Genomic DNA, 24,276 nt, shown 5'->3' with positions numbered 1-24,276 from the left:
TTTGCCAAAAATTGATTACAATGGTAAATATTAAAAAAAAAAAATTTGGATGGTTTAGACTCTGATTAATTATAATGGTAAACATGTAATTTATAGAGTTCAGGACCCTTGCCCCTTGTCCAACACAGAGAGCCAACTGGACGTCAGCCAAAAAAAAGTGTACAGTGAAAAGTACCCTAATAATTCAGAAAGTGAAGTAGCAATCATTGCAACAAAGCTGATACGTACTTGCAAGAATCTAAAGATCGACATTGAGATTGAGATCATGGCTGCTGCTCGCATTTCTATGGCGTTGGAGGAGTTACTAAATCAAATTCTGCTGCAAGGTGCTGATTGTAGCTGTGTCAACTATGGGATCAGATACTATTGGGAGTTGTTGAGCTCGCCACTGCAATCCACCCGCTCAGCCTCCCTCATTGATGGGATCCATCAACTCAACAGGGATTGGAGTTTTTTGCGCTCAGTTCTTGAATCCATTCACCAGTGGAGTGATGCTGCTAAGGTGTCATGTGCTGTGGAGCTCAAGATTGAAGCTGCAGCTGAGGAGATTGCCCAGAACCTTGAAGAGAAGAAGCAGATAAAGAACCTGAATCATGAGGAAGTCCTGGAATTAGTCCATTGTTGCCAAGGAGAAACTCAGCGCTTGATGACAGAAATTAAAGAATCTGTCGACCATTTGTCATTATGCTCATTCCAGGTAAACTGTACTCGTCCTCTTCCCGATGGAGGTGGTGACGTTTGTTTTTCGTTTTGGACAAGTTTTGTCGTCTCTGTAATATGGAATCTGCGGTTTATGTTGCTGACTATTGATTCTACTGATGGAGAATCTATGCATTTTCGAAAACAAGTGTATGCCTGGTACAAAGAGTTAGACTGGATCCGTGATTACATTGTTGGTGCATGTGGTAGTGGTTTTGACTTTCTCGCTGCAACAGCTGGTGATAACTATGGAAGCGTTATTGATAATTTCCTGAATCATGTTGCATCTGTGATTGTGCGCACTGCAATTCAGTCTTGTAATTACTGGTGCCATTACAAAATGACAACAACAACAACAACAACAGACTCACCACTTGAAGAGAGGAAAAAGATCAAGTTTGCTGAACTTCTGGTGGTGGAGGATTTGCAGCGTGAGATTGATCCTACTAATCCCTACTTCATGGAATTGCATCTCCATTTCCTTATAGCTCACTGTAAAATAGGAAGATATCAGGTTGGGGATCTTGTTTGTTGTTTTTGTAAATATTATTTCAATTGGAGAGTAGGAGACATTCGAGACAGTGTGTCTTCCTTGTTAACCTGTTTTCTTGGCAATATGTTACACGAGGAGGTGGAAGAGAAGGAGGTAGTACAAAGTTCCTGTGGAGAAATTACTGCAGTGCTACTATGGATAGCATCTCTGTTTGAGGCAGCACGGAAAGAGGGAATGGAGGTGGAGGAGGAGGAGGATGTTTTTCTTCCTGTTCCTCCATGTTCGGAGGAGGATGTTCGTCTTCCTGTTCCTCCATGTTCTGAGTTGCTTATTGAAATTTGTCTTCTTGAGACAGAGCTTTTCCTGAAGAAGCTACTCCGCCATGAATCTCTCAGCAGCAGCACTTTGTCCTTGATTTCAGCTCAGAAAAGCCAAACCAAACATGAATTCAGTCAGATCCTCCAAAACCTCAGAAGGGATCACCAAGATTTACTTGACGAGAAGTTAGAACATGGGAAAAAGGCCTTTGCAGTCATTGAACAAGTGATCGACCAGGTTGCATCTCTTTGTCAGTCATTTGAGGCCAAGAAGATCTCAGAATCTATGTTAAAAAACTCTATTCGCCGAATGCTTCTTAAGATTGTGATTTTCAGGGCAGATTCATTCTTAACGGAGTCACTACCATTCATGAGTAATTATGCTGAGACTTTCGTGGCTGATGGGAAAGATCAAATAGCACTCCTTCTTGAGCAGCTCATTTTTTTGAAACCAATTAAGAATGTGATGGACAGAGAGGAAATGGACATAAGCTTTGTACAAATTGAATCACTTTTGAGGGAGATAACAAGTTTATCTTACTTGAATCTTGCCAACAAAAGAGACGCAAAAGAGATGATCAAGAAAATTAACCTTTCATCTGTGCTGCTGCTAGACAAGTTGAAGCATCGTAAGCGAATGCTTATTGAGATTGGCCCCCAATTTCCCTTGTTCGAGTTTCCCAAGACTCACAAACTGGGGTTCATTGATTTTCTATACACAAACCTAGGGGAGCTGCTGAAATATGATCCTGTGTCAATTGCACCATTGAAGCATTATGTTGAAGAGATTCAACAACATCTCAAGTCATTGAGTTCATTTCTTGTCAGTGTTTCAGAGTCGGATATGCATGAGAATCCAGAACTGAAAGATGTTGGTGATCGTGCTACTGAGATAGCATATAAAGTGGAATATGTTATTGACTCGATTGTGGATGAAGCTCAATGGCAGCATTTCTTCTGGTTTCATCATCAATTAGAGGAGTTAAGACTTATTAATGAGCTGGCCACTGGAATTCGCTTGACATACTCTGATGCCAAAGTCCCAAAAAGCATTGTCTCCCGCGTTGCAATCGATATGGTATCGCAGGAGCGTGCAAGGGAAGTAATCAAAGAAATGGTGGTAAATCTCAGTGATGAAGAGCAGGTTATAATTGATCAACTTACCAGAGGATCCTCAAGGCGAGGTATTGTTTCTATTGTTGGAATGCCAGGTCTTGGAAAGACAACATTGGCTAGGAAAGTGTACAACAATCAAAATGTTACACGCCGCTTTCATTGTCGTGCATGGTGTTATGTTTCCCAAGTATATGAGAAGAAGGAATTACTGCTCAAGATTTTACATGACATGCATGGGCTTTCTGATGAGATTTGCCAAATGACTACCGAAGATCTTGAATCAAAATTGCGTCAATGCTTGTTGAAAAACAAGTATCTCATAGTTATGGATGATGTGTGGGATGCTAGAGCTTGGAATGACTTGCAAAATTCATTCCCAGATGACAACATTGGAAGCAGGATTCTAATGACGAGTCGTCATTGTCACGTGGCCTTGGAAATTGAACCAAATGGTGATCCTCATTTACTTCGCTCACTTTTTGAGGATGAAAGTTGGATTTTGTTAGAAGGAAAGGTGTTCCAAGGAGAAGGTTGTCCCCAGGAATTGTTGCCAATCGGAAAGAAAATTGCTCAAAGGTGTGGTGGGCTACCTCTAGCAACTGTTACAATTTCAGGTCTTCTGCAAAGGACAGAAAAGAGCAAAGAATTTTGGGAAAACATTTTAGAAAGCTTGAGTTCCGAAATAATGAGTGATCCAGAAGCTCGGTGCAATGAAATCTTTGAACTGAGCTACAAGCACTTGCCAGGACATCTAAGAGCATGCTTTCTTTATTTGGGTGTTTTTCTGGAAGAAAGAGATATTCCTGTGAGTAAATTGATACGTTTCTGGCTTGCTGAAGGTTTCATTCCAAACACTGAATCAAGGAGATTGGAGGATATTGCCGAGGCATACTTGGTGGATCTAATTAACAGAAGCCTAGTAATAGTCTCCAAGAGAAGATCCAACGGGCAGGTCAAATCATGTCGCCTTCATGATCTTATACTTGTTTTCTGCAGATCGAAGGCCAAAAGTGAGAATTTCTTGCAGCTGTTAATGAAGTCTGATGAACCATATTCTTCTTTTCCTAGCTCAGATTATGGTTTTGAATTTGATTTTCACGATCATTTAGCTCCTGTAACATATAAGGCCTATAGATTGAGCATTTTTCTGAAGCGAAATCATTTTGTTGAATCAAGACCTTCTGGCCCGGGCACTCGGTCTTTGATATTCTTTGCCTCCACTGATGCAGAGCCCAGATGTCCCTATGACATCTCATTCATTTGTCACAACTTCAAATTTCTTCGGGTGTTGGATTTTGAAAGCATCAATATTGGTGTCTCCTTTCCTGTTGAAATTGGACTGCTGGTTCGGTTGAGATATTTAGCAGTGAGTGGGTACTTGCAGTATATCCCAAAATCAATAGCCAACCTCAGGAAACTAGAAACTTTGATTGTGAAGGGGTTGCGTGGTAAGGTTGTCCTACCAAAAACTATTTGGCAAATGACAAGTTTAAGGCATCTTCATGTGAACATTCATGTTGCATTCAAATTGGATGATGAAGAGCTTGGAGGCTGGTATCAGTTGGAAAATTTGGTCAGCTTTTCCCGTCCATCTCTTTCTTGTGGTGAAGATAGTGAACAAGTAATGAAGAGGTTTCCATATCTTCGCAAACTGAAATGCATTTTCTTCGAATCACGGAAGTCTTCCAGTAATTGCAATCAATTTCCAAGATTAAGTTCTCTAACTCATTTGGAGTCGCTCAATATTTTTTACTATGGGAGGCCTATTAATACCACTGAATTCATTCTCCCGTCCAATCTGAGGAAATTGACTCTTTCAAACTTTCACCTACCCTGGAATCGTATCTCGGCAATCGGGAAGCTACCAAAGCTGGAAGTTCTCAAGTTACTTTCTGGTGCCTTTGAGGGGCCGATATGGGACATGGGGGATGAAGAGTTCCAGGAACTTAAATTCTTGAAGTTAGACAGTTTGAACGTTGCCCAATGGAATGCTTCTTGTGATCACCTTCCCAAACTTGAACGCCTTGTCTTACAAAATTGCAAAGAACTTGAGAAAATTCCCCATGATTTTGCAGAAATATCTATGCTGGAAATGATTGAGGTGCACTGGTGCGGACAATCTGCAGAAAATTCGGCAAAAGGGATTGGGGATTCAACTGGGGAGATCAAAGTCCTAATCAGTAGTTCATATGTTAGATCGTGAACATATTATGGATTCCATCATTGCAATCTTCCACTCATTTGCAAGTACATGTCACTATTTTTCAGTAACTTATTCGTTTTTTCAATTCATTTCTGAGATGATATTTCTTCGTTGAGGAAATGTGACTAGCTGAAAAGTATTAAGAACTTCAGTTTACCAAAAGAATATGAATTGGAAAGTTTTGATCAATCTGGATGGTCATTGACTAACTTTTCTTTGACAGTTTTACGTCAGTGGCTTTTGTTGTTTCTTACTGATACTACGTCTTTAGTCAGTTAAATTCATTTTTCTAGTTGGTTTTCATCTTCTCCTTTGGTTTTATACACTCACTTCTCATCACTATGCTAAGTTCAACAATTAGAGCTGGGGGTCCGTTAACTTTTTGTTTCTGCTGCAAAGACCAAAAGTGCAGAATGATTGTGGGTTTTTTTATTTCTAGTTCTTTTCTGCTGGTGAATCTTGCAGGTTAACATTGTTAACGAATCATGAGGATCATAATTTTTTGCTTGCACATCTTTGACATGTAACCTAGATATGTGTGCTTGAGATAGATCTGGTCGGGACTTTGTAAAAATTTCATAGTCAATTATGTGAGAGCAAGTCTAGAACTTGTGGCTTGGAAGATACATGTTGGAAGAAATTGAACAGGTATTTTGAACCTGCAGGTTTTGTTATGGAGAACAGAGTTAACGTTGTTAGCTGAGAAAGCTGGTTGCATTGCTCCAGTAACAACGTGCAGCACCAGAATGACAATGGTAATTCTCGGACGGATATAATCTTTTCAAAAAAAGTGCACTTGCGATGATTGAAACTTGAGAGTGTCTCCTACTACAGACTAGTCTGCTCTGTTGAATCACCAGTGCAACCAAGCGCTTCATGCGAATGACCCTGGAGGTAATCTTCATTATTCTTGCTTTTCACTGTCAGGATATAGCTGTCTTTCTATAGCAATGCTTCCCTGAAGTAAGCATATGTTGAGAAGGGGAGGCGAGCCTAAAGGGTCCTAAAAACAGGAAATGAAAACTACCAAATCGAATGAGAAGAATAAAACCAATAGAGCATGTTATCTTTGTGGAGATTCATGTCAAGTCATCAAGAGATCTTGAAGTTTATCTAGATACTTATGTGGTCCAGGAAGTTGAGGAAGATTTAGATGTAAGCAGAAGCGTGTTTATTCTTTTCATCAATACTTTTTAAGATATGCTTCTTCTGAATCTATTTACTAGGAATGTATGATTAACTGCAAAACCTTAAATATTCAACAGACAAGATTTGTAGAATGTGGCATATTTGTTGAATCTGGACATTTTTTTTATTCGTTTAAACTTTTTTCAGAGTTTTACATCATTGTTTGTTTGTTGGTTTCATTGTTTCATATAAATTTTCTTAATTTTCTCAGAACTATTGGGCATTCCTTGAGAAAGAGGGGACTGAGTTTAGGGATCTGTTGAAATGCACTGGAGGTACAAATAGGGGAGTCAGTTACAAAGTAATTTGGGACCTACAGGTACTTCTTCGCCTAACTCATGACACAGGTGTAGCTTTATTGTGACAATAAGTTACAAAACCAAGAAGCTTAGTTTTCAAAATTGCTGTGGGAATGAGAAGCAGGAGTAACTTATTTAAGCAGCAGATGCAGGATTCCATTTCTCTTTTCTTCTCAGATGAAATTACGAGAAGTCTGAAATAAAATTGCGTATCTCATATCAAGTCTAGTAACACTATATTCAATTGGACCAACAATGTTGTTTTATTGGATGCATAGTTGTCTAGTGACACCATCGACAGTTGTGCTATTCTTCTTTTATTTTGGCAAGCATTATTGATTCTGTTGCTGTTGCTTTGTCTTGTTGTAAAAATAGATATTCCAAAAGATTTTTTTTATGTTTGTTACGGTCTCATCTGATAAAACTTCATCAGAAATATTTGTTCCTATTTTGAGGGAAGAATTGGTCAAAGACAAGATTTTGCTGAAGGCCAAATTCAAGAAATCAGATTGTGAGACATCTTCGGTCAAGTAGCCTTCCGATGGTCTGACATTTTCCAATAGCCTTTTTCCAATAGCTCACAACAAAGGATAGACCTTTGACTACTTCAAAGGATAAAGTCTGGCACGGATGCACGCCTATTCTCACGAGAAATCAGCTTACCTCTTCCGTATTCTGTATCATCATGAAGCCTATAAATAGAACCATTTGGCAGGTTCAATTTACACACCGAAGAACGAAGTCTATGCTTCGCAAATTCTCTCCTCCCTTTCTCCATCTGCTCTTCTTAATATTCTTATTTCACCTGCTGGTTTTGTTTCATATTTTGCTGGTTCTACATCCCTCTTACAAATTAGAGGAAGACTTGTTTAATCCTGGGGAAACGTTTCAATACTCTGAAATAGTTTCTTAGGACAGTGCTTTCAAGCACGACTCAAGTGTTCAAGTGTTAGCATTGTTCAGGCCGCCTTATCCAACAATCTAAGAAACTATGGCATCTGACAATGTTAGCACCCCGCAGCCTTCATCAGCAACTGTTGCAGTGGCACTACCATTCGCCAAGCCCTTTCCAGATGTATCCAAAATTGAAATTTTCGCCAATGAAAATTTTAAAAGATGGCAAGAACGTGTGCACTCTCTACTTGACATTCATGGAGTAGCTTATGCGCTCACTGAATCTCAACCTTCCGCAACTGCGGATGCCAAGACTCAAGAAGCATGGCAATATGCCAATAAGGTATGTCGACACACTATCCTTCAAACACTCTCTAATGAATTATTTGACGTCTATTGTAGCAGCAAAGAAGCCAAGGCAATTTGGGAAGGCTTGGTAACAAAGTTTACTGCCGAAGATGCAACCAAGCAAAAATTCGTCGTAGGAAAATATAACCAATGGCAAATGACGGATGACAAGGAGATGAAAATCCAAATCACTGAATATCAAATGCTGCTAGAGGACTTGAAAAATGAAGACATCAATCTTCCTGAAAAATTCGCTGCTGGCATGCTGATTGAAAAGCTACCTGAGTCATGGGCCGACTATAAAAACAACTTGAAACACAAGGAGAAAAACTATACCATGGATGAGCTCGTGAAACACATCCTCATTGAGGATTCAAGCAAAAGGGAGTTGAGAGCTACCAAGGCAAAGGAGATGGCCTACAAAGCCAATTTGGTGCAAAGCAATAATAAAAGGTACGCCAATAAATCCCAGAACTACAAGCCCAAAAATTTTAATGTCAAGCCTAACAATCCCAACTTTAAGAAGAAGAAAGGCAATTGCTTTTATTGTGGAAAACCAGGACATTATGCAGTCCAATGCAGACATAATAAAGGTGACAGAGCAAATGGTAACCCTCCTAAGGTGCACTTAACCGAAGGAGATGATATAATTGCTGCTGTCATCTCTCAAGTGAACATTGCAGCTAATGTTAAAGAATGGGTGGTAGACTCTGGGGCTACTCGGCACATAAGTGCAAATCGAGAAGCGTTTTCCTCCTATACTTCAATAGGGGATGATGAAAAAATAGTCTACCTTGCAGATTCACGAACTGCTAAAGTTCTGGGTAAGGGCAAAGTACTATTGAAACTCACTTCAGGAAATACTTTGGCTCTTAATGATGTGCTGCATGTTCCAAATATTCGGGCAAATCTTGTTTCTGTGGCTTTGCTTGGAAAAGTTGGGGTGAAAGTATCATTCGAATCTGAAAGGATTGTAATGACAAGAAATAATGTGTTTGTAGGGAAAGGCTATTGTAATCAGGGACTTTTTGTACTTAATATTTCCAATGTGATAAATGAAAATGCATCTTCTTCTGCTTATATTGTTGATTCCATTTCTTTATGGCATGCTAGATTAGGACATGTTAATATTGGTTATATAAAGAAAATGCAATCATGTGGTCTAATTTATGGTATTAATGATAATATGGACAAATGTGAAATATGTGCAGAAGCTAAAATAACAAAGAAAAGTTGTATAACTGTCCATAGAGAAACTGAGTTATTAAATTTAATTCATACTGATTTAGGTGATTTAAAACAAACAATGACTAGAGGTGGGAAAAGGTATTATGTCACCTTTATAGATGACTATTCTAGATATACCAAAGTTTATTTACTTAGAAATAAAGATGATACTTATAATGCCTTTTTATCCTATAAGTCTAAAGTAGAAAATCAACTTAATAAAAGGATAAAAAGAATTAGATCAGATAGGGGTGGAGAATATTTAACTTTAGATAACCTTTGTGAACAGGAAGGCATAATACATGAAATAACTCCACCTTATTCTCCAGAATCTAATGGAGTAGCTGAAAGGAAAAATAGAACATTAAAAGAAATGATGAACTCTATGTTAATTAGTTCTCATGCTCCAGATAATTTATGGGGAGAAGCTATATTATCTGCATGTCACTTACAAAATAGAATCCCACATAAAAAGACTGGCAAAACACCTTATGAGTTATGGAAAAATTATAAACCAAATTTGAAATATTTAAAAGTTTGGGGGTGTCTTGCTAAAGTCTTGTTGCCTGAACCTAAGAAAAGGAAAATAGGTTCTAAAACTTCTGATTGTATGTTTATTGGATATGCTGAACATAGTGCTGCATATAGATTTCTTGTGTTAAGAAGTGATATATTTGATTGTAATACAATTATTGAGACAAAGAATGCTGAATTTTTTGAACATATTTTTCCACTGTCTAGTAAAATTTCTCATGCACCTGTTGAAATAAGTAAGGAAATTATTCCAATTGAGGAATTAAGAAGGAGCAAAAGGCCAAGAAAAGAATTTTCATTTGGAAATGAATTCCAAACCTTTCTTGTTGATAATGATCCTTTAACATACTCCGATGCTATTTCTTCTCCTGAGTGTAAATTTTGGAAAGAAGCAATTAAATCTGAAATAGATTCTATCTTGTCAAATAAAACTTGGATTTTGGTAGACTTACCTCCTGGTGCAAAACCTATTGGTTACAAATGGATTTTTAAAAGAAAATATAACTCTGATGGCTCTATAGAAAAGTACAAAGCTCGTTTAGTAGCAAAAGGATTTTCTCAAAAACAAAATATTGATTATTTTGATACATTTGCACCAGTAACTAGAATTGCGTCTATTCGAGTTTTATTTGCTTTAGCTTCTATCCATAAACTTGTTATTCATCAAATGGATGTCAAAACAGCCTTTTTAAATGGTGATTTAGAAGAAGAAATTTATATGTTTCAACCTGAGGGATGTATTGTATCTGGACAAGAAAATAAGGTTTGTAAACTAATTAAATCTCTTTATGGCCTAAAACAAGCTCCTAAACAGTGGCATGAGAAATTTGATCAAGTATTGATGAAAGATGGATTTTCATCTGTAGAAGTGGATAAATGTGTATATGTCAAAATTATAAATGATCAATATGTGATAATCAGTTTATATGTGGATGACATGCTTATATTTGGTACTAGTCTAGATATTGTAAATAGTACTAAATATTTTTTGTCTTCTAATTTTGATATGAAAGATTTGGGTGAAGCCAAAATAATATTGGGTGTTAAAATCATAAGGAAAGGTGATGGTATAATGTTGACACAAGAACATTATACAGAGAGACTTCTTAGGAAGTTTGAAAATTATGATGTGACACCTGTTAGTACTCCTTATGACGCTAACACTCAGTTAAAGAAAAATAATGGTGACCCAATTGCTCAGTCTAAATATGCTCAGATTATTGGGAGTCTGATGCATCTGATGAATTTCACTAGACCAGATATAGCTTATGCTGTATGTAGACTGAGTAGATATACTCACAATCCCAATCGTGAGCATTGGTTTGCATTAGTCAGACTAATGAAATATTTGAGAGGTACCATGAATTTTGGTATCCTGTATAGTGGATTTCCCACTGTATTAGAGGGTTACAGTGATGCTAATTGGATCTCTGATTCAAATGACACAAAATCCACTAGTGGTTATGTGTTCACCCTTGGTGGTGGTGCAGTAGCATGGAAGTCAGCCAGACAGACAATCATTGCTCGGTCAACTATGGAATCGGAGTTCATAGCTCTGGAGCTGACTGGTTCTGAGGCAGATTGGTTAAGAAATTTCTTAGCCAATATTCCTCCTATTAAGGAACTGTTGCCTCCTGTGTCTATACACTGTGATTGTCAAGCGGCAATTGCTATTGCAAAAAATAAATCTTATAATTGTAAAAGTCGACACATGAGATTGAGACATGATGTCGTAAAGCAGCTGCTTAGAGATGGAATTATTTCCATTGATTTTGTGAAGTCAGAGTTGAATTTGGCCGATCCTCTGACTAAACCTGTAGGAAGAAAATTAATTCTTCAAACTACAAGGGAGATGGGACTTAGGCCAACGGTTGTCAATAGAGATGGTAACCCAACCTATGTGATTGGTGATCCCATGAAATAGGTTCATATGGGTAATAACAAGTCGATATTGACAGTAAAGCACTTGAAATTTAAGTCCCTTCTGAGATGAGTGCTTTAACTGCTAGCAATCGTGAGGCTGAGTTTAATACTCTTAATGAATTTATGTCTCTTTAGGGAGGTGTATCTATAGCAGTATACACTTGATAAATTCACCTATATGAGAGTGGAGTGGGGCCGCTCCTATAAGATTTTTTGGCCAAATCTTTAGAGCTCTCATGAATAGCCAGGCAGGCGCATGGCCTAAATGCGCAAAACTGCATTGAACAGCAAAATTATGGGTTGTAATGTGATTGATAAGATCTCTGTCATACAACAAGAATTATTGGTTCATAGAAAGATATTTTTTCACCAATAATTCTGTAAGACATATTTTATCAATTTAAGTTTGGTTCATAGTCCAAAAGACACCAAACTGATTACATTAAGCTCAAACAAATCCAGCAGATGTTCATACTCTTTTGTCTAAAATCTTTTGAAATAGGTGGGAGATTGTTGTAAAAATAGATATTCCAAAAGATTTTTTTTATGTTTGTTACGGTCTCATCTGATAAAACTTCATCAGAAATATTTGTTCCTATTTTGAGGGAAGAATTGGTCAAAGACAAGATTTTGCTGAAGGCCAAATTCAAGAAATCAGATTGTGAGACATCTTCGGTCAAGTAGCCTTCCGATGGTCTGACATTTTCCAATAGCCTTTTTCCAATAGCTCACAACAAAGGATAGACCTTTGACTACTTCAAAGGATAAAGTCTGGCACGGATGCACGCCTATTCTCACGAGAAATCAGCTTACCTCTTCCGTATTCTGTATCATCATGAAGCCTATAAATAGAACCATTTGGCAGGTTCAATTTACACACCGAAGAACGAAGTCTATGCTTCGCAAATTCTCTCCTCCCTTTCTCCATCTGCTCTTCTTAATATTCTTATTTCACCTGCTGGTTTTGTTTCATATTTTGCTGGTTCTACATCCCTCTTACAAATTAGAGGAAGACTTGTTTAATCCTGGGGAAACGTTTCAATACTCTGAAATAGTTTCTTAGGACAGTGCTTTCAAGCACGACTCAAGTGTTCAAGTGTTAGCATTGTTCAGGCCGCCTTATCCAACATGTCTTCCTATAGATCCTGGAAATGACAGTTCCGATGTTACTTAATAGGAGCATCAAGAGTTTATTTTGAACCTGCAAAAGAAAAAGCATGATAGTTATTTGTCTTTCCTGTCCAGAATTTTGTGAAAAGCATGCAAGACAGAAGCTTATTAGAAAACATCCCTTCCTAGAATGTTCATTTTTTGCTCTACAAGAGTGGAGTAATCAAAATTAGAGCAGTAGTTGAAACTAATGAGGGGAAGAAGTTTATAGGAACTTGTAGAATTGACTAATAATGTTTCAGTGCATATGCAAATGCAATTGACTCTTAATGAGGGGGTGAGGGGGTGCCAAGGCAAGAATTTCAATCTGAATTCTGAGCTTTTCTTTGTGCTCTCAATTATCTTTAAATCTGGTTGCTACCTTTTTCTTATTTCGAAAGGGAAAACTGCCCAGTTACTATCTAAATGATGTACATTGTCCTCAAACCATACTCAAGAAGCAAGGTGACAACAATGAGATGTGCTGGAGAGCATAATTATTTTACCCATATTTAGAGGGATTCATCACATGCTATTTATTTTGGGGTAAAAAACAAAAAAACTCCCTGTGGTAAATCTAATACACAGAAAAGCCCCTCGTGGTTTTAAAATATACAACACGACACCCCGTATTTTGAATTAAATTGTAAAGGTGACGGAATTCGTTAAACTTAACGGAAATGGACGAAATGACCAAAATGCCTTGATATAATTAAGCAAAAGACAACTCAAAAAAATTATTTGTTTTATTCTCTAGATAGAGAGAATTGAGGGTTAAGGGGTAGAACAGGTATATTTGTTAAAAATTAGGTATAAAATTTTTTTTTAGATTCCAATAAGTCATTTCCGTTAAGTTTTAACGGATTCCGTCACCTTTACAATTTAGTTCAAAGTACGGGGTGTCGTGTTATATATTTTGAAATCACGGAAGGCTTTTCTGTGTATTAGATTTACCACATGGGACTTTTTTATATTTTACCTTTATTTTGTAACAGAGCTTGTCTTTTAGAATCCTGGAGAGCATAACCTAGTTGCTGAGATTCTAAGATTTACCAAATTCACTTTTATGTCATTGTTGCCACAAGTCATCATACAAATGGTATGATATAGTTTGTCAAATAACTTGGTTAAAAACTGATCTTGGATTTCTTCTCCCTGTAATTCATAAAAATGCAGAGATGTGCTACTGGGACAGATCCAGTTATTCTTGATTTAAGAAGCATGGGAAAAGGTCAGGTTTGGGCAAATGGCCATAAAAAATACGCAGACATTGCCTTCTTGCTGCTCCAAGATATGGTTTCAGAAGAACTCCGTCTCTATGTGGGAAACCTGCTCAAGGCTTGTGTAATCTGCTCCTTTAGTAGCACTAATTTTGTGCAGTCCTGACATAAAGAGTCAGAAACTTTTATGCGGTAATAAGTTTAACATTCTTTCTTGGGTTAATTCCACTTTGTCCCCCTGAACTTTGGACGATTATCCACTTAAGTCCCTAAACTTCAAAATGGGACACTTAAGTCCCTAAACTTATAAATACCTCCCACTTAAGTCCCTGAACTTATAAAATGGGACACTTAAATCCCTAAACCCTTATAAAATGAGACACTTCGACCACCAACGGCATTCAGGATTTGTTAATATTTTTTCTTAAGTGGGAGGTATTTATAAATTTAGGGATTTAAGTGTCTCATTTTGAAGTTTAGGGACTTAAGTGAGTAATCATCCAAAGTTTGGGGGGACAAAGTGGAATTAACCCTTCTTTCTTAGTACAATGATGACAATCGTTCCAACTATAATGCCTACTTTGGATAGAACCATCTAAAAAAAAAAAGGAAATGAAAAACATCCCTCTTAGGCAACAACAGCATATAAATCTGATAAAGTTTGTAGCTGATGCTTTTTGTAACTGAAATGCAAAAGAAAAGGAAGCAGAAATTTTATTAATTTTCAACCCTAGGCAACCAGTTTTTTGTTTACGAATGGCTTTGTAGTTTTTGGGATTTATGCTGTCTTACGGTAATTTAAATTAGCTTTGAAGTGCACGTACTTCATTTATCATACTGATCAACACGTACTAATCAAGGTAAATAACTATCTAAAGAAATTTAATGCCGTACCTTCATATTCACAAAAGCACTCGTGGGCATGAAAGCGGGGGGCAAGAATGGTTTTTCAGTTTTCAGTGACCAAGATTTGGCTAACAAAATTCAAAATGTATGATGCAAAACAACGCCTCGGATTTTGATACAAGTGAGGTGCACGTGTTGGTATCAACAGCAATGGAATACTCTATTAGATGTTTGCTACACAGTTGTATAACTTATTTGTAATGAATGACAAATTGCAAGTTTTTTTTTTTTTTGTTGTCGTAACGATAATAGTTGTATAATATACTCTAACTTACTTTAGAGAAAGGGGGAAGATAATCAATGAAGAGTCTCGTCGAAAGAAATCACCTGAAAGTGACAACCACAAATTGCAAGTTTTTCAAAATGGCATAAACTGTACTGATATGATTGCAATTCAAGGGCAAAAAAGGTCACCCATGACACAACACATAATCATACACACACACACACATTAGAACCACCAATATGATTTGGTGATTTGCTGGTTTAGTTTTTCTTTCCTAAAATGCCCTTATTAGTAATATTAAAGACTTTAATCTATTTCCAAACAATAATGTAATTCTAAATTTTATTGGAGTTTTTTATGTAATACCAACCTTTAAGTTTTGTTTTAGAAGTAGAATCTCTTGCGGAATAGAAATTGATTTGGAAAGGTTAAAGGTTATAAGTTAATTCACCTTTTTTTTTAAATTTTTTTTTTTTTAGCAGAAGAATGGTGGAATTTCAAAACCGGGGGATTAGATACCTAAGACCTCTAATTCCTGAGGTCGCAACCTTAACAATCAGACCAAGGCCTCCTCACAATAGGTTAATTTACTTGAAAAATTTTCCACTAAAATTAGTGATCAGGCATTAGTTAGGCCATATTCTTCAAAATCATGGCTAACTTCATGTATATCAACCTTCTTAAACTTTTATAAATTCCTACCAAGTTGATTAGAAACTTTTATAAATTCGCTGTCTTATTACTTAACATTATATTAAACAAGTTGCCTATCACTATATCAGTGGAGGCATATAAGATAGTTATACAAGGAACGTAGACACAGCTAAAATTAGTTCAAAGTTCAAATCCCTCAGAATCAGATTTTGTTTCTCTTTTCCGTGATGTTACTGCTTTCAAAAGATACATCCAAAGGAGGACATTGCTGACATATATCTAATTCTAAATCAGTATTAATAGAATAAGTGACCCATTTATGACGTGATTGGACAGCCATTTTTCGTCGAAAAATTGTTACATTTTCCATGAATACATTTCTTTATCACTTTTTTACCTCACGTACACCAAATCGCTACAGTAATTTTTCTAAAAAAAATCCAAAAAAATGCAATCCAAACACAATTATGTTCCCAAGGTCCTTTTTCTATTCCAATAATGGCTACGTCATGCTCCCAAGGTCCTTTTTTCTCATTTTTTGTCGTTATTCATAAAATATAGGCCTTTAAATTTCATCTAGAAAAATAAACTTGCTGATGTAAATTTTTATCCTGAATAGAGTTTTAAAAATTGATTCCAGAATTAGTGAAGAACAAGAAAAAAATACACTTTAGTTGGATAATTTAGAAACTAAACATGAATTAGGAAAAAAAAGAACAAAGATTAAAAAAAAAAAGGCGATTGTCGCCCATTAATGACTACGTTGTGTTCCCAAAGTCCCAAACTGAATAGGCGCCAATTGTGAGAAAACAAAGAAAAAGGGAAAGATTTTTTTTTTTTTGAAAAAAGGACAAAAAAGAAGGACCGATTTAGGGATGGCAATGGGGGCTGGTGCCCGTGGGCAACCGCCCTGCGGGGGGCACTCGGGGCGGGGGTGGGGGGGGGAATTTTTTCCCCCCGTTTAGAAACGGGCCCCGCCCCGCCACCTGCAAAAAAAAAATTATATATATAAATAATTATATATAATTATATATAATACGTAATTTAATTAGTTATAAACTTATGATAATGATATTATTAGTTAGATGTATTATATAATGTATATTAGTGTATGTAATATAATTGATATTATCAATTATACGAATAATTAGACATGTCTACTAATAGAATTTATTAATTAGTTATACTAAATTTACTAATACATTTATACTAAATTTCTAATTACACTTAATAGAATAACACTTTTTTCTCAAAAAAAGCACAAACACAATAATGAATTAGTGATTGTATTTGTACCAAAAGTGAAAACTTAACTATTTTAGTTGTATTTATTTCATCATGTTGGATTGTATTCAAATAACTTTTGTTTGATTGTTTTTATGAGTTTTAATTGTAAAATTACAATGAATAATAACTTGATGATGTGTTGATATTTTAGTATTTGATTATTTATTAAAATTTAACTATAATAAAATTTTATTAACCCCGCGGAAAAAAATTTTATTAACCCCGCGGGAGAAGCGGGGCGCGGCGGGGCGGGGGGAGTGGGAGGCGGGGGACGGGGGAGGAATTAATAGGCAACGGGGCGGGGGACGGGGGAGGGGTCCCCCGCCCCAACCCCGGCCCGTTGCCATCCCTAGACCGATTGAATGAATCAGCAATATGATTTGGTACTTTGGTGGATTAGATTTTTTTTTCCAACAATTAATGCCTAAACAACTTTTGGAGGTTTTTCTGTAATATTGACTTGGATGTTTTAGTTAAGAATAAAATTCTATTAAAGTAAACTTCCTCCAATGGAATTTGGTTTAGCATGGAATTATGCAATAATGATGGTAAATCGTTTATTGCAAACCACTAGATTCATTTGAATTGCTCTTAGAATATAAGACACACAAAGGGAGATCATATTTTAAATGATTTCTTTGGAATTTTCACGTAAGGTAATACCAACTTTGAAATACATTTTGCTAAAAAAAAAAAAAAACTTTGAGATATATTTCAAAAATATAATTTCATCAAATTATAAGTAAGAAATATAAAAGTTATTTCTATGATCCATGACATGAGCCACTAGCCATTAATGTAAACCAATAGCAATTATTTAGTAATAGTATAGTCATGACAAAAGAATAAGTCAAAAAAAAGATATTTTAAGGGGAAAAAATGGACCAGTCAAGTCAAAGTATGAAACTCTCAATTCCTTAATAATCCATACTGAATTTTTTTAAACATTCTCAAATCAATCAATATTCTTTAGGCTAAGAAAATTAAATATGGTAGTAAAATCTAACAAACGTAGACTTCTAACAAAAATGAATCTCAGTTCTTTTGATTGTTTTAGTTTTAACATGCTTGGTAGGATTGTGGAACAAATGTCTAATTAAAAATATAATTATAATTGACACATGTAAGTTACAAAATGAATAACACTACTGTCTTTTAAAACAAACGGGAGACTAAAATCTAAAACAAGAATTAAACAAGTAGACTAACACGAGAATATTAATTCTTTAACCAAGCATTTATTGAGAGTTTGTTAAATCACAATAAAATCTCGATCTTATAAAATTATTTCAGCTAACACTCTTTATCATTTTTAATAATAGGAAATCAAGGAGAGACAAGATCCAACCTAATACGTATATAACATCAATCAATTGCATAACCATAACTTTCTTTATCGTTTTATTTATGTATGGATTTGTATTTAGTATTTGCAGTACTTTAATCAATAATGCTCGGTGTGCTATTCAACAAAAGAATGCTACTAGTAGCGCGTACCGGGGAAGGCCTTCTTTGTCTATGACCACCTACATAAAATTATTGCTAGCAGTAACATGGTTCAAAACAATGACCAGGACGAGTCATCACCGGAACATGCTCTTCGTTCTGATATCGAGAGACGATATGATTCAAAGATAATGGATCGCCGATAATTCGGTCGAGATATTTTTGAGATGGATAGAAATGGTTCAGTCGTTTCAAGTCACTCCGAATCATCCCAAATTAACTCAAATTTTTATTACTTTTTTATTATTTTTATTTATCATATTTTTTTATATTACTCATAATTTTTTAGAATATTAAATATTTTCAAATTTGCATCTCATCATACTGCAATCAATATGTCAAGACCGATGTGAAATGATCCGAGCCCATATTGACCTATGTGAAATGATCCGAGCCACGACCGTGTGCGCAAACGCGACTTTGAACCATGAGTAGGAATTATGCTTCAATAGACAAATCTGGTAGATAGTTGTACTTGTATCCAAAAGTCAAGAGATCAAAATTCTGCAGATGGCTGCCGCTGGTTCCAGCTTTGATCTCATACATTCTACCTTGGAAGGGCTAAGGAGAAGTTTTGATAGATATCACTGGACTGATGAGTTTGGCAATGATGTTGACAGGTTCGATGATGTCAATCAGGATTGGATGTTTTTGAGGACGCTTTGGGAGTCTGTTGACATGCTGAGAAACGGTGATGATGAGGCAGATAAGGTGTTTAATTTGGGATTCAAGATTGAAGCTGCAGCCAAGGAGATTGCTCAGGACGTTGTACTCATAGTTTATAGGCAAATAAACATAAGCTATTTAAATTACCCGCTCTTTACAGATATTTTATTTTCAAATATTTAATTTATGATAAATATATTAACGTTTGTAATTAAAAATTAAAAAGTGTTACAGTAATATTCTCGCAAAAAGAAAATCAGTAGGTTATCTATTTGATATAAATTAAATATTTTAAAAAAAAAGAAATGGCCCATAAAGTATTAATTTTTTTATGGTTTTCATCCATTACATGAGTAAAGTATTAGCTCTTTATGAGTATTTTATCCTGAATCATTTAATTTATGCTAAATACATAAATATTTATAACTAAAATTGAAAAAGTGTTATATTAATATTTCTACGGAAGAAAAACTGGTAGGTTTTTTATTTAACGAAAATTAAATATTTGAGAGTAAATACAAATCTATATTTGAGAATAAATATTTGTAATAAAGTAAATGTTTGAAAGTAAAATATCCGTAAAGAGTTGGTACTTTAAATAAGTAATACGTATTTGCCTATAAACTACGCTCCTTAAAGTTTATTAATTATTAATTAATTTGTAATACTTTGTCATTCATTGGACATGTAGCACAAATGGCAAATCAGGTACAAAATTCTAATTTCACTCTCTAAAACAATATTTTAATCATTTGGACTGAATTTGTAAAGGATTAGTAACCTTAGGGGAGGTCAGTGTAATTGTTCAAACCACAGGGGAGGTAAGTGTAAATGTCAGAAACCTCAGGGGAGGTTTCTGAAATTATCCCTATAATTTACTCTAACTTACTTTAGGAAAAGGAGGAGTATAATTAATGAAAAACCTCATCGAAAGAAGTCACCTGAAAGTGGCAATCACAAATTGCAAGTTTTTCAAAATGGCATAAACTGTACTGATATGATTGCAATTCATGGGCAAAAAAGGTCACCCATGACACAACACATAATCATACACACACACACATTAGAACCACCAATATGATTTGGTGATTTGCTGGTTTAGTTTTTCTTTCCTAAAATGCCCTTATTAGTAATATTAAAGACTTTAATCTATTTCCAAACAATAATGTAATTCTAAGTATTATTGGAGCTTTTTATGTAATACCAACCTTTAAGTTTTGTTTTAGAAGTAGAATCTCTTGCGGAATAGAAATTGATTTGGAAAGGTTAAAGGTTATAAGTTAATTCACCTTTTTTTTAAATTTTTTTTTAGCAGAAGAATGGTGGAATTTCAAAACCGGGGGATTAGATACCTAAGACCTCTAATTCCTGAGGTCGCAACCTTAACAATCAGACCAAGGCCTCCTCACAATAGGTTAATTTACTTGAAAAATTTTCCACTAAAATTAGTGATCAGGCATTAGTTAGGCCATATTCTTCAAAATCATGGCTAACTTCATGTATATCAACCTTCTTAAACTTTTATAAATTCCTACCAAGTTGATTAGAAACTTTTATAAATTCGCTGTCTTATTACTTAACATTATATTAAACAAGTTGCCTATCACCATATCAGTGGAGGCATTTAAGATAGTTATACAAGGAACGTAGACACAGCTAAATTTAGTTCAAAGTTCAAATCCCTCAGAATCAGATTTTGTTTTTCTTTTCCGTGATGTTACTGCTTTCAAAAGATACATCCAAAGGAGGACATTGCTGACATATATCTAATTCTAAATCAGTATTGATAGAATAAGTGACCCATTTATGACGTGATTGGACAGCCATTTTCCGTCGAAAAATTGTTACATTTTCCATGAATACATTTCTTTCTCACGTACACCAAATCGCTACAGTAATTTTTCTAAAAAAAATCTAAAAAAATGCAATCCAAACACAATTATGTTCCCAAGGTCCTTTTTCTATTCCAATAATGGCTACGTCATGCTCCCAAGGTCCTTTTTTCTCATTTTTTGTCGTTATTCATAAAATATAGGCCTTTAAATTTCATCTAGAAAAATAAACTTGCTGATGTAAATTTTTATCCTGAATAGAGTTTTAAAAATTGATTCCAGAATTAGTGAAGAACAAGAAAAAAAAACACTTTAGTTGGATAATTTAGAAACTAAACATGAATTAGGAAAAAAAAGAACAAAGATTAAAAAAAAAAAAGGCGATTGTCGCCCATTAATGACTACGTTGTGTTCCCAAAGTCCCAAACTGAATAGGCGCCAATTGTGAGAAAACAAAGAAAAAGGGAAAGAATTTTTTTTTTTTGAAAAAAAAGACAAAAAAGAAGGACCGATTTAGGGATGGCAATGGGGGCGGAACTCGGGGCTGGGGTTGGGGCGGGGGTGGGGGGGGGGAATTTTTTCCCCCCCGTTTAGAAATTATATATATAAATAAATAAATATAATTATATATAATACGTAATTTAATTAGTTATAAACTTATGATAATGATATTATTAGATAGATGTATTATATAATGTATATTAGTGTATGTAATATAATTTATATTATCAATTATACGAATAATTAGACATGTCTACTAATAGAATTTATTAATTAGTTATACTAAATGTACTAATACATTTATACTAAATTTCTAATTACACTTAATAGAATAACACTTTTTTCTCAAAAAAAGCACAAACACAATAATGAATTAGTGATTGTATTTGTACCAAAAGTGAAAATTTAACTATTTTAGTTGTATTTATTTCAACATGTTGGATTGTATTCAAATAACTTTTGCTTGATTGTTTTATGAGTTTTAATTGTAAAATTACAATGAATAATAACTTGATGATGTGTTGATATTTTAGTATTTGATTATTTATTAAAATTTAACTATAATAAAATTTTATTAACCCCGCGGGAGAAGCGGGGCGGGGCGGGGCGGGGGGAGTGGGAGGCGGGGGACGGGGCGGGGGTCGGGAGGAATTAATAGGCAACGGGGCGGGGGATGGGGGAGGGGTCCCCCGCCCCGTTGCCATCCCTAGACCGATTGAATGAATCAGCAATATGATTTGGTACTTTGGTGGATTAGATTTTTTTTTTCCAACAATTAATGCCTAAACAACTTTTGGAGGTTTTTCTGTAATATTGACTTGGATGTTTTAGTTAAGAATAAAATTCTATTAAAGTAAACTTCCTCCAATGGAATTTGGTTTAGCATGGAATTATGCAATAATGATGGAAAATCGTTTATTGCAAACCACTAGATTCATTTGAATTGCTCTTAGAATATAAGACACACAAAGGGAGATCATATTTTAAATGATTTCTTTGGAATTTTCACGTAAGGTAATACCAACTTTGAAATACATTTTGCTCAAAAAAAAAAAACTTTGAGATATATTTCAAAAATATAATTTCATCAAATTATAAGTAAGAAATATAAAAGTTATTTCTATGATCCGTGAGATGAGCCACTAGCCATTAATGTAAACCAATAGCAATTATTTAGTAATAGTATAGTCATGACAAAAGAATAAGTCAAAAAAAAAAAGATATTTTAAAGGAAAAAAATGGACCAGTCAAGTCAAAGTATGAAATTCTCAATTCCTTAATAATCCATACTGAATTTTTTTAAAGATTCTTAAATCAATCAATATTCTTCAGGCTAAGAGAATTAAATATGGTAGTAAAAATCTAACAAACGTAGACTTCTAACAAAAATGAAACTCAGTTCTAATTAAAATTATAATTATAATTGACATATGTAAGTTACAAAATGAATAACACTCTGTCTTTTAAAACAAATTGAAGACTAAAATCTAAAACATGAATTAAACAAGTAGACTAACACGAGAATATTAATTCTTTAACCAAGCATTTATTGAGAGTTTGTTAAATCACAATAAAATCGCCATCTTATAAAATTATTTCAACTAACACTCTTTATCGTTTTTAATAGGGAAAATGACCTGTTTCATCCCTTACATTTCAGAAAAATATTCTTTTCGTCCCTCACTTTTAAAACGAAACAATTTGGTCCCTGACATTTAAAAATTAAACCTATTACATCCCTGAATCTAATTATCAATCTAAATCAAATCATCTATCAACTTAATTACAAATTTTTTTTTTTTGTAAATCTTTTCATGTACCGTTAGTATATACGCTTGCGAGTCTAGATGTATATCACAAATACAAAATGTGGCGTTTAAATTTAAATTGAAATGATGTGGCAGGTACATAAACCCATCAGTGTATACAATGACATTGTAAGAAAGATTAATTCTTCTTTTAGATGTTATAATTTTTTATTTTTTATTTTTGGGTTCATTAAAATTCACGTGAATATCAAGTTGAGTTAGTCAAGTGATCTACAAATTATACCCCCCAAAATTTGTAATTAAGTTGATAGATGATTTGATTCAGATTGATAATTGGGTTCAAGGATGTAATAGGTTTAATTATTAAATGTCAAGGACCAAATTGCTTCGTTTTAAAAGTGAGGGACGAAAAGAATATTTTTGTGAAATGTAAGGGATGAAACCGGTCATTTTCCCTTTTTAATAATATGAAATCAAGAAGAGACAAGATCCAACCTAATACGTATATAACATCAATCAATTGCATAACCATAACTTTCTTTATCGTTTTATTTATGTATGGATTTGTATTTAGTATTTGCAGTACTTTAATCAATAATGCTCGGTGTACTATTCAATAAAAGAATGCTACTAGCAGTGCGTACCGGGGAAGGCCTTCTTTTGACTATGACCACCTACATAAAATTATTGCTAGCAGTGACATGGTTCAAAGCTAGACTAGGAGGCGTTATCACTCGAACAGGGCTCTCCTTCTTCTTATACCGAGACGAGATAATTCCAAAATAATGGATCGTCGAGAATTCGATCGAAACATTTTCGAGATGGATAGAAATGGTTCAATCACCCAAGTTACTCCGAATCATCTCAAATCAACACAAATTTTTATTACTTTTATTAATTTTTTATTATTTTTATTTATCATATTTTTTTATATTATTCATAATTTTTAGAATATTAAATGTTTTAAAATTCGCAACTTTGAACCATGAGTAGTAATTATGCTTCAATAGACAAATCTGGTAGATAGTTGTACTTGTATCCAAAAGTCAAGAGATCAAAATTCTGCAGATGGCTGCCGCTGGTTCCAGCTTTGATCTCATACATTCTACCTTGGAAGGGCTAAGGAGAAGTTTTGATAGATATCACTGGACTGATGAGTTTGGCAATGATGTTGACAGGTTCGATGATGTCAATCAGGATTGGATGTTTTTGAGGACGCTTTGGGAGTCTGTTGACATGCTGAGAAACGGTGATGATGAGGCAGATAAGGTGTTTAATTTGGGATTCAAGATTGAAGCTGCAGCCAAGGAGATTGCTCA

General features: G+C 34.8%; 2 protein-coding genes across 2 annotated transcripts; both read left to right on the top strand.

Annotated features, from left to right (window-relative positions):
- Positions 1-169: 169 nt before the first annotated feature.
- LOC140003902 (putative late blight resistance protein homolog R1A-4) lies at positions 170-8,637 on the top strand. Its single transcript, XM_072084645.1, has 4 exons — positions 170-1,213; positions 1,331-4,872; positions 5,494-5,722; positions 6,228-8,637. Exons 1-2 carry the CDS (start codon positions 266-268, stop codon positions 4,826-4,828), a joined length of 4,446 nt encoding a protein of 1,481 aa, XP_071940746.1. The 5' UTR covers positions 170-265; the 3' UTR covers positions 4,829-4,872; positions 5,494-5,722; positions 6,228-8,637.
- LOC140038346 (uncharacterized) lies at positions 7,307-11,242 on the top strand. The gene is made up of 2 exons (XM_072083679.1): positions 7,307-8,883; positions 10,240-11,242. The coding sequence occupies exons 1-2, from the start codon at positions 7,307-7,309 to the stop codon at positions 11,240-11,242; spliced, it is 2,580 nt and encodes an 859-aa protein (XP_071939780.1).
- The last annotated feature ends 13,034 nt before the right edge of the window (positions 11,243-24,276 follow it).

Source organism: Coffea arabica, chromosome 3e, assembly GCF_036785885.1.
Source record: "Coffea arabica cultivar ET-39 chromosome 3e, Coffea Arabica ET-39 HiFi, whole genome shotgun sequence".
Lineage (NCBI taxonomy): Eukaryota > Viridiplantae > Streptophyta > Magnoliopsida > Gentianales > Rubiaceae > Coffea > Coffea arabica.
Note: the sequence above shows the minus strand (reverse complement) of the source record. Positions and strands in the feature narration are given on the sequence as shown.

Excerpts from the sequence above, each read along its gene's own strand:
- LOC140003902 (XM_072084645.1), top strand. The coding sequence starts at position 266 with ATGGCTGCTGCTCGCATTTCTATGGCGTTGGAGGAGTTACTAAATCAA. Across the intron at positions 1,214-1,330 it reads GTAAAATAGGAAGATATCAG|GTGGAAGAGAAGGAGGTAGT; the intron begins GTTGGGGATCTT and ends TTACACGAGGAG.
- LOC140038346 (XM_072083679.1), top strand. The coding sequence starts at position 7,307 with ATGGCATCTGACAATGTTAGCACCCCGCAGCCTTCATCAGCAACTGTT. Across the intron at positions 8,884-10,239 it reads ATGACTAGAGGTGGGAAAAG|TTTATATGTGGATGACATGC; the intron begins GTATTATGTCAC and ends TGTGATAATCAG.